The 12044-nt window shown below is 29.6% G+C and overlaps 1 protein-coding gene across 1 annotated transcript; it reads right to left on the bottom strand.

Annotated features, from left to right (window-relative positions):
• Positions 1-2827: 2827 nt before the first annotated feature.
• LOC120082016 (DNA-directed RNA polymerase subunit 10-like protein) lies at positions 2828-3950 on the bottom strand. Its single transcript, XM_039037223.1, has 4 exons — positions 3678-3950; positions 3540-3598; positions 3327-3421; positions 2828-3221 (listed from the first exon to the last, which is right to left on the bottom strand). The coding sequence occupies exons 1-4, from the start codon at positions 3711-3713 to the stop codon at positions 3196-3198; spliced, it is 216 nt and encodes a 71-aa protein (XP_038893151.1). The 5' UTR covers positions 3714-3950; the 3' UTR covers positions 2828-3195.
• Between the last annotated feature and the right edge of the window lie 8094 nt (positions 3951-12044).

Here is a 12044-nt window from a genome sequence, read left to right as displayed (position 1 = left end):
GAAAATCTTCTCTATTTCAAGTCAAATGTTCAGAATTGGTTGTTCTTAGATGAATTTGTTTGGAAGATCTTAAATACATTTATTTATATGTTTCCACAATACCATATTTTTTAAAGCTATGATTGGATAATATTTTCTAAACTTGAGAATGTGACCAAGAGAAGTTGTGTTTGTGGAGGATTAATAATTATTATTTTTTAAAAATTATACATTTATTTTGAAAAATACTTCCACAACATGTGATATGCAATTAGGGGTGTTCGTGGATTGGGTTGGGTTAAAGAACTTTTTAGACCAAATTTAATTGTTTTGTTTGTTAATTTCTTCAACCCAAATAATTATTATTAAAAAATGAACCAAACCCATGAGTTATTTATTTAAATTTATGTTATAAAAAGAAATAAGGTGTTAAAACGAAAAAAATTGATTTAATTATTTTCATATATTGAATTAAGATTTAAACATAATTTCTATTTATATAATGAATTTTTTCTTTCTAAAGTGCTAAAAAATTATTTTTAGAAGTTATTGGAGAATAAATTATCTGAAAAATAAAACTTAAATAAATATATGTATATATAACTGTATCATAAGTTTATATATATATATATATATATATATATTAAAGTTAACAATAAGCTTGAGTTGGTTATTTTAGGTGAACCCATGAACTAACCCAACTCACAAAATCTTCATTATTTGAACCCAACCCAACCCATGCGATTTGAGTTGAATTATCAACTCATTTAAGTTGGGTCATTAGGTTTTTTGAACACCTCTACATGCGATTCACCACTATTTTTATATATCCTATTTATTATTTTGAAAGAAATATCAATTAATATCCTTAAATTTTGATTTATTTCGACACAATAATTTTATTAATTAAAGTTCTAAACTTAGATGGTCAAAATTTTCAAATAAAAGAAATGTTGAGGTAGCGAAGTAACAAAGAATGTAGTATATTAAAGCTAAATTATAATAAATACTATTCTTCAACTTGGTCATTTGATTAAAAAGTATCCATATACTTTCAAAAGTTATAATACTTTCCATTTCAAAACTACAATTGGAATAAAATTTCTTTAGTTTTTTTTTTAATCAAGACTTAGAATTATATAGTGGTGATCTAAAATAATGTGGTACTCTAAATTTTCATTATAGGTCACTGCAACATTATTTCATATCTCAATTTTTATTTAAAATTTTAAAAAGTTTCTACTCGAAGGGACTGTTTGGATCATAAATATTGTTTCATGGATATAGATGTTAAATATTTAAAATTTAAATGTCTGAAAATTAATGTATGTACTTCGATTGCAGAACAATTAATGTTAGGAAGTTAAATAAATGAGTTTGATTTACCAAATTTGAACATAGAAATTAAAATTAAATAATTATTTAATCAAGGTAAAAAAACAAGTAATATAATTACAATTAAATTTATTTATTTAATATATTGTTATATTGATTAATTATTTAATCATTTAAAATATCAATAAATGAATGTTTTTCCATTAAACATTATTTCAATTGTTTTGTTTAATTAATAAAACTAATTAAATAAATATAAATTAATTAAAATATTAATAATTAATAATAAATTTTTATATTCAATAATTAAGATGACATAAAATATCCATGATAATAATATACTGAATATTTGTCGTGGGTGTGAGTGTGTCAATACTCAATTGTTTGAAGATTGATGGCATGATGTTTATACTCACCCCAAGATCACATAGTGCTTGGCCACTATAGACCCCTCCAATTGAGCATGGTATCGTGAAAATTCCTAGGTCGCATATTTTTTGTAGGATCATAGCATTTGTCAGTATTCACTAAAGACCATGAACTCTTCTTACCACAAATATATTTTTGTGTCCATAGATTTAGATAGTAAACATATTTTTTATTTTTTATTTTTATTCTTTTAACGTGATTTATGTGATTTTTTTTTTCTTTTTAACGAGTTTTATTGTGTTTTTTTAATTTTGTTTTGTGATTTATTTGATTTTCCCCTCTAAACGTGATCAAGAGTTTTATTGTACTTATTTTTTCATATCCCTTTTAGATTTTAGATTTTGATAGTATATAGATTTTTTTATATATTTGTTTTCTTAATATGATTTTTATGATGTTTTTATTTTATTTCTTTTAACCTGATTTAAAGTTTTAAATTTTATTTTTTTCCCTTTTAACATGATTTATAGTTTTATTGTACTTCTTTAATTTTATTTCATACCCTCTTTTAGATTTTAGGTTTAGATTGAATTTTTATTTATATTTATATTTTCTAGACCTAGAAGATATACTTAAAACATAACCATTAAAATTTTCTTAAACAAGAAGAAAAGAAAAGAGAATATGGTATTATTAACAAATTTTAAAATGAAAATAAATATATTTGAATGCCACAACAGAATTTGTACAATCTCTACACAAGAAAGGAAGCAAAAATGTTGGGGAGAGAGAATTACAAAATTCTAAAAAAACAAAAGAAAAGGGAGTGGAGATACCTCACGGATATGAGACTTTAAATCTAGCTAGTTATAGATAAAATTTTTGAATTTATTTTAAATCAAATTGTATTAATGTGATATAACATTAGATATAAAAAGATAAAATGTGATTTAAAGAAAATATTATTATTTAACAAATAAAATAGGGAATAAGATATATTTTTTAATTACCAATAATTGCCAAAAAAAAAAAAAAAGGGAATTTTAAAAAATTGAACAAAAAGATAGGGAACTGAATTTAAGTGTAATGGACCATGGTTAAAAAAAATAGAGAGTTTGTTTTTTATTTCAATGTAGGAGTGAAAAAAAAAATCAAACAATTTTATTTGATAATTTAAATTAGGATATGTTAGGATATGAATGTATATATGTTTTTGCAGGTCTATGAGATTTGAACTTTTTTCCAAATCCTATAAAACAAACGATAATAATATTAAATTAAGACGTGACTCGTGAGGGTATTTTTGATAGTTTGTGTATGACAACGTTTCCAGAGCAAATTTTTATAATTTAATCTATTTAAAGAAAGTGTCAGTAAAATAATAATAATAATAATAATAATAGTAAGAGAAACTCATCGCGTTAGTTTCTCTTTGCGAGAAAACTAAAAAATCTCCAACAAATTAAATCAATGAATTGCAGAAATCTTGTGTTGGCAATTCCCCATAATTGGCTAGATGATTTCAGACTTATCCATGGCTGCAATAAACAATAATCGTAATCACATTAACATATACATATAAAAATTAATGAATAAATTTGAGAAAGAGAGAATTATGAATTTGCAGAAAGAGATCAAATTACTGTTATAGTTTAAAAGCTTCTCGATGAGATCCACATGAGTCATAAGCATCCTCCGACAACAGTACCGTACTAACCCTAACATATCCAATGCCTCCCTGCATTTCCACAATTAATTGCTACTACGTTTTCAATTTAGTTTCAGAAATTAGGGCACAAATTAGGGAGGAGGAGAAGGAAGAAGAAGAAGAAGAAGAAATGGAGATCGTGTCTTACCCTTCGGGATAGTCTGCTTGTAGAAGCTCGAGATAAGTGTCCCATTTGTTACCGATCACCTGAAATTAAATTATACAGAATTCTTCTTATTTAAAACAGAGAAGCGGCAAGAATTTCGAAGCGGAATTTGAAGTGTACCTTGCCGCAAGTGAAGCACCGCACCGGAATTATCATCTTCTTTTTCTTTTCTTCTTCTTGTCTGCAATTTCGATTCTACCATATTTTGAACCCAATTTGGAGGCTTCCAATTCGGAAACTAATTTAGACTCCGCCCTTTCATTACCCTAACAAACTTGGCCCTAACTGGGCCCTTTGTTTGGTTAATCCTTTGAAACTTTAAAATTCGCAAATGAAGCTGATCTATACAAACACCATTCATAGCGGACACTCAAGGTACCTCAAGACCGAGTATAGATCTAAATTTTTAGAGAGAAACGTGAAGAGAAAAATGAAATATCATGTACCAATTTTCCTCCCACTTAGTGTTTTACCTAAGATTAATTAACTTAGGAAAATCCGAGCTATTGATTTTGATTAAGTGATTGTTTAATTTGTTCAAAAACAACACTTGCTTTGGATTTAAATAATTTTGATTAAGGTCTATTAAACACTTTAATAAACTTTTAATAAACTTTAATCAAACATTGCATGCTTGTAACAAATCTATCTAATTCAAACAAATTAAAATTATACATAGCATGTTATTGACCTACTTAGTAATCTATAACATTTATAAGTTACCTAAGGTAGATTCATGTTTTATGCCAACTCATTTCATTACTAACATATAACAATTATAATATGGTAATGAAATAAATAACAATCATCCATACATACATTCAACCATATATTATAACACTTCTAATATAAATGATGCAGGGATATGTTATTAATGCATGCATGCATATATTATAAGATTTATATTATATGATGCATGAACATGCTATAAAGTAAATCATGCAACTAGATATATTATAACATTTATAATATAACATGATGCATGAAATTAAATGCATAACTTATGGTGAGATTTTATACTATATGACATACATTATGACATATATATCACATGCATAATTTAAAAGCAGTTAACGAATCGGGATTGAACACCTAAAAGAAATAGAAATAATAATTATTAAAAAAATATCCATCTGGTTCGAAACAGGTGAATCAGGCCTTAAACCAGACCCCGAACTGGTCTAGATAAACCCAAAAACCTTGAACCGGAGAACCCACGAACCGAACCGAATTAGCAGATCACAAAGCACATGCGAACCAGAGCTGAACCGCGTGAATTCTCTATCTCGGAGCGTCGCGATGTCGTGCCTTAGTGTCGCAACACTTCGAAGAATTTCTTCGTCAACCGCATTACAGTTGCAACGCTAGGGCACAACGTCGCGACGTTGCAATATAGTCGCTCACTGTACTGCTTCAAAACTTCACTGAATTTTGCCTCGATATCTCCAAAATTTGGTCAGAAACTTCACGAATGACTCAACAACAAATATTATAGACTCGATTGCAAATTAATGTCTAAAAAACACAGGGCCTTATAATTTTCTTTTTTTTTTTTTGTAAATTAAATCGATAAATCTATACTACCCAATCTCGAAACATCCATTAACGCTAACCATATTCAACATAGAATTCATCATATGAATCAAGAATGCTAAATCCCACCATTACTGTAAAAAAACATTCTGGAAAAATTGGGACCAAAATCAAAAACTCTGATACCAATTAAAGGAACCTAGTTAAAGGTCCATAAGCGAAAGTGGATCCTTCAAATTTTCTAATTTTCACATAATACAGAATTTTACAAAAGAACATCATACAATCATGCATTTAGTACATAAATTACAGTATGCTAAAAAAATGCAGAAGAATAAAATGATGGAAAAAAGATGCATAAAACGGAAGCTAACAGAATCGTTAAGCACTCTAATTATACTTAATTTGAGTCAAAAGCATGCTAAAACAAGTTTTAAATCAGAAAAGGATTTCAACAAATACAACCTTTGATGATTTCCACTTAATTCTTTGCAATCTCCACAAATTTGATCTTCAAATCTTCAGTAGACTACCAAGAGAATCTTTTCTACTATTCTCAATCTTGGATTTGAATGGTGAAACTCTTAATTAAGAAGGATTGTGATGAGTTTGAGAGAGCTTGAGAGCAAAACTATTTTTACTGAAATTTTCTCAAAAACCACTTGCATTAAGCTTCAATCTCATATTATTGAAGCTTTTATCATGTTCAAGCATGCAAGCACTAACTAATTCAGCTAATTGAAACTTCAGTTAGCACTTATATGAGTGGGATAGGTATTAAAATGTGGATTAATCCACTATCTAATTGAAATTGGGGTAAACCCACTTTCAACAATTAAAACTCATTTTTATTTGATTTTTAAATCTAATTAATTTTACTTAAAATAAATTTAGATAAAAAAAAACTAAAATTCAATTCTAAAATTGAATTTTATAAATTAAAATGATTTATTTAAATAATTAATATATTTAATTAATTAAATAATAATTTAATATCAAATATTAAATTAATAAAATACTTAATTCAAATATGAATTCTATTCATGTAATCAATATTTAAATCATTATTTAAATATTTAAACTCTCAAATTACGTATAATTTCAACAAAATTAAACGTTAATCATATCGAAAATAATTATCCAAACCCTAAAAACTGAATTTGAACATTTCAAATTGCAAACTCTAATTTCAATTCTGAACACTTCAAATTCACTCAATATTCTAATCCAAGGTTCAATCTTTTACGAGCTAGTAGAGGACCTTATGGACCTATAAATCATAAGCTCCAACGATTTAAGATTAATCGATTAAACTCTTTAATCCGAATTAATCAAATATTCGTTAACCATCGAGACACACCATTATAGCTCGATGGTTTCACTCTTCTTACTGTAGATATATTTCTGTCCACTTAATAACCATGACCAGTAAGTTGACCCTTCACTGGTTGTTCGTAATAACAGCTGGGTCTTGAAGGGACCATGAGCGGAAGTGATGGATCGTCTCAATCTTCTCAATTTTACAGAATACAAAATTTTACAGAGATAAAAATAACCTATGCACTTAATTTAGAAATATAATATGCTTAAAAAAATAAAAGAATAAATTAGGGTTTCAGAAACCTTTTACCTTTAAAGATCAAATCTTCACGAATCATTTTCTCTGTGAAAATCATGAACACTCCAAAAAGGGCACAAATAGGCACAATCAATTTTAGCCAAAAAAAATCTAATGTACCCTAAATGACATCTATTTTACAATGATGTTTCAGTGAGGCAAACAAAAGTCACCATAGGGTGATCAAATGCCCCTTCACTGAAATGAGACATTCTCAACCAATAGATATAACAACACCTTGTTAATATAACTATCAGTCACCATTGTTTCGTCCAGAATTTGTTAGACTCGCTTAACAATTCTTGTAAATGTAACCTCTCATTTTAGGTCCTAGAGTTTCGTCCCAATAAACAAACTGTAGGGAAAAACCGATTGGGACATAAAACTAAAGCAACCTTATCCATTGTTGGAGTTTGAATAAAACGTCATACAAAAATGTCATCCTTTAGGGGGACATTCACGGTGCCACGAGGCCATACATGAAACTTTACTTCAAACTAATGAGAGAGACTGAGGGATGTGTTGTCACATGTCCCGCTACCACTTACTATAAACACTATCTCCATTCACCTTGATATTGATCTATACAATTGCCACCCATAGGAGACACCCATGGTGCCTCGAGGTCGAGTATAGATCTCACTGTGTGAATTTTTAAGGAGAAACATGAAGAGGATAAAATGAATTATCATATACCCCATTTTTCTCCCACTGAGCGTTTTACCTAGGGTTAATTAACTTGGGAAAATTCGGTTACTTATTTTATCTAAGTGATTGTTTAATTTGTCCAAAAACATCACTTGTCTTTGGATAGTTAAACAGTTTTGATTAAAGTTCATTAAACTCTTTAACAAACTTTAATCAACTTTAATCAAACTTGCATGCTTGTAACAAATCTATCTAATTCACTTTTATAAGTAAGTTCCCAAGTAGGGGTATTACGTTTCCATCAACTTGAATACCCCAGCCTAGACAGAACTAGCCTTAGACAAAAGGTCTCTTATAGATACATTTGTTACAATATTTAATCTTTTAATTAAGATCGATTAAATCCTATTAAACTAATTAGAAGATTAAACTTAAAATTCTAATCTCATTAGAAAAATGTTCTTAGGTCTATATGAATCATATTTTAAAAAAAATTTAAAAGATGATTTTTAACCTAAAGTTTGCATGCAACTCTTAATTATAGATTTTAATTTCTAATTTCATTTTGTTATAACAATTATAAACAAAATAAATAAATTAAAATCATACATTGCATGCTTTGACATACTTTGGTAAATTATAACATTTATAAATTATCTAAGGTAGTGTCATGCTTCATGCAATTTCATTTCATTACTAATATATATAAAATTTATATAATAAAGTAATGAAACATACAATAGCATATATCCATACATACATTGAACCATATATTATAACATTTATAATATAAATGATGCATGGATATGCTACTAATGCATGCATGCATATGTTATAACTTTTATACTATATGATGCATGGGCATGCTATATTAATTAAATCATGCATATACATATATTATAACACTTAAATGATGCATGAAATTAAATGCATAACCTATGGTGGGATTTTATACTATATGACATACTTTATGGTATATAAATATAAATGAAATTCACACATCACATGTATAAAATAAAGAAACAATTAACGGACTGGGATTAGACACCTGAAAAAAAAATTTAAATCTAACTATTATAAATAAATATCCATCCGGTTTGAAACAGGTGAATCAGGTCTTGAACCATCCAAACCAGGCCGCAAACAGCTCAAACCAGCCATGAACTGGTCTAGAAGAACCCAACCAACTCGAATTGGAGAGACCACGAACGAACCGAACCAGCAGACCACGAATCGCATTAGACCGGAAATGGATCGTGCATCATCTCTGTCTCGGAGTGTCAGAATGTTGTGCCCTAGCATCGTGACTCCATGGAAATAACCTTTGTCCTCTGCATTATAGTGTCGTGACACTAGGGCACGGCGTCACGACGCTACTGTACAGTCGCCCACTATACGATTTCGAACTTCTTCGAAATGCCTCCGATTTTGGCCTCGTTTCCATAAGATCACACCAGGAACAACATGAACGACTCGAGGACTAAATTATAGACTCGATTGCTTATTTATGCCCTAAAACATTGGCCTTTACAACACAAAATCGTAAAATAAGGCAATGAAATCTATACTGCCTAATCCCGTAAACATCCATTGATTGCAAAACCCATTCAATACAGCACATCACATGAACAAGTTGAATGCAATAACCCACCAAAACTGTAAAAATTATTCTAAAAATTTTGAAAAAAATTGGGTCATTAAACTTGGCTCTAATACCAATTGAAGGATCCCATTGAAGGAACCATGGGCAGAAGTGATGGATTGTTCCAATCTTCTCAATTTTACAGAATACAAAATTTTACAGATATGAAAATAACCTATGCACTTAATTCAGAAATATAACATGCTTAAAAAAAAAAGAGGAATAAATTAGGGTTTCAGTAACCTTTTACCTTTGAAGACCAAATCTTCACAAATCATCTTCCCTGTGAAAATCACGAAGACTCCAAAAAGGGCACTACCAATTGGTGATCTCGATATTCTCTGGGTGAGAATCCAGGAGGTGTGGTGCTATGGTGGTTTTGGATTGAGATGGAGAGTAATAATTGAGAGAAAAGAGGAAGAAATTTCTCGGAGAAAAAATACAGAGCTTTTCTATATTCTAAATTCACTGACATAAAAGAGAAAGATCAACCATCTCTCTCTGTTAACCACCCATATAATATGTGGGTGGAGAAAAAATTGGGGAGGGAAGTTAATTCTTTCCAAATAATTCAAAAATAAAAAAACTAATTAATTTAAAATTTTTAATTTAATTTAATTTAATTTAATTTAATTCATATAATAACTAATTTATTATACATATATACATAACTATATGTTATATCACATATCACATATAATCTATAGTTTTTATATTATATCAAATACAATATAGCTTATAGTTTCAATTTTCTCTTACCAATGACTTTTAATATAAATCACATTTATGTTAAATTTAATTGAATCCAATTCATATAATTAATATTTGAATCATATTCAAACATTTATTTTCTCTCTTGTAAACTTTATATTATAATGTATCAAATATATTATAGTAATTATATCATATATAATTAAAATAACTTAATTATATCACATATAATTAATTCCTTCAATTAATTTGAACAATTCAAATTAATCCAAAAACTGATTCTCATTTAATCCCGTTGAGCTACCGAGGGGCTTCATGGACCTATAGCTTGAAACTCCAATGGTATGTGAATAATTAATTATACTCTTTAATCAAATTATTCACCATCCGTTAACTATCAGGCACTCCATTAAAAATTGACGGTTGCACTCTTCGCACTATAGATATATTGCTCGTAAGTACAGCTGGGCTAAAATTACCGTTTTCCCCCTGTAGGTACATCTAACTTCTTAAGTACCATTGATCCCTCTAATGAACAATAAATCATAGTCCAACTATGATCATACCCCTCTCGAGCCAAGAGAGGGTATGACGCCACATTGTTCAAGTCCTAGAATCAACTTTTAAGGGAGCAATTTATCTACTTGTTCCGACATTGGAGAGGGAGTGAATTCCTTCTTATGTAGCTATATTCCGAACTCCCAAATCAGACGAATCCCCAAAATAGTAAGCTTGTTGAGTGGGCAATATGGCCACTCATACCCATTCAGATGAAAGGACTGTCTTCATAGACAGAAGTTCATAATTCACTCAGGATTCAGGTCATGTTACCTATGGTAATCCTAGTGAAATGTAAGTCTCTATTATGAATGACGTTATATAATGAGACTAAACATTTTGTTGTCCGATCTTATATAAACTCATTTGTATAGAATATGCTCACATGCCTCCACATGAATAATCATGATCAGATCATTTGTAGCACTTTACAATAATTGTAACATCTACAATGCGACCATACTCGTAGTGTCACCAGGATAAGGTATCCAATATTATCTATCCATTACAAACCATTTAGGTTATCACTTAAACATGATCAACCCGTATGTCTCTACATATATATTTAAGCTACAAGATACCCTTAGATGTTAATTTATGAAGGAAATCAAACGCGGGGATTTTCATGAGCAGCGGAAGGGATCATTCCAAATTCCATTCGAATTGAACACAAACAATTACAGTCTAAACACGAAAACTAATAGGTCATGCACAAATAGAAATTATAGCATGCTATAAGATGATACAAGAGATAAAGGATGCATACTTTTGAAGAACCATTCTTCAAGAATCCCTCGAACAATCTACAAGCGTCCAAGAACAACACTCAAACGTAACGAAAGAAACTTCAACAACACAACCACGAACAGAATGAACGACCAACAGCTCCTCGCACCCAATCGAGTCTAACTCGATCCACGAACTGAGTCAAAACACTACCAAAATGGTTACCTTGGTATTCTCAGTGTGAGAATCCAGGAGTTGTGGGCTCTGTCTGATCTTGGCTTGATGAAGAAACTGGATGTCTACGATCGAGTAGATGATCGAGCAAGTGGGAGATAAGAAGCTGGTCTATCGTATAGACGATGTGCTCGATCGTTCAGTAAACGGAAGCCTATCGTATAGACTTAACCACTCGATCGTGTAGCAATGATCAGCTGATTAACTATCGTATAGTCAAAGATAAGCGATCGCTTAGCTGATCATGTAGTCTCTCAATGCTATCGCTTAGTGAAACTCTTTCACTTGATAACTTATCCATGAGTACTTTCTGAATGAAGTAATTTCTAATTTTAGAAAAACCATTTTCCTTTTATCTCATAGTTACCATAAAACCACCAATAAACTCCCACTCAATCAGTTATTAGAGAAAAATAAATTAATTATCATATATTAATATATTATAAATAAATATGATAACCAACTTATCACATTATATTTATAACCTATAGTTTTAATATTTCATCTCATGAAACATACAAACCATAATTATTTTTCTACTTTTATGGTACTTAATGTAAATCATATTTACATTAATTCCTCCACTCGATGTATCTCATACATCACACCAATTATATCATATATAATTATCCTCTTGTTAATTTGAACACTTCAAATCAACCCCAAAATCTGATTCTCAACTTGAATCCATTGAGCTACTAAGTGGACCTTATGAACCTGTAGCTTGAAGCTCTAACGATACGTGAATAATTGACTAAACTCTTTAGTCACAAGATTCACCATCCGTTAACTGTCGAACACTCCACTAAAGACCGAC

This window comes from Benincasa hispida, chromosome 7 (assembly GCF_009727055.1).
Source record: "Benincasa hispida cultivar B227 chromosome 7, ASM972705v1, whole genome shotgun sequence".
In the NCBI taxonomy this organism is placed as follows: domain Eukaryota; kingdom Viridiplantae; phylum Streptophyta; class Magnoliopsida; order Cucurbitales; family Cucurbitaceae; genus Benincasa; species Benincasa hispida.
This window is presented reverse-complemented; position numbering and strand designations above follow the sequence as displayed.

Coding starts and splice junctions, on each gene's coding strand:
- LOC120082016 (XM_039037223.1), bottom strand. CDS start 3,713: ATGATAATTCCGGTGCGGTGCTTCACTTGCGGCAAG. Junction 3,599..3,677: donor GGTGCTTCACTTGCGGCAAG/GTACACTTCAAA, acceptor ATTTAATTTCAG/GTGATCGGTAACAAATGGGA. Junction 3,222..3,326: donor GAAGCTTTTAAACTATAACA/GTAATTTGATCT, acceptor TGTTTATTGCAG/CCATGGATAAGTCTGAAATC.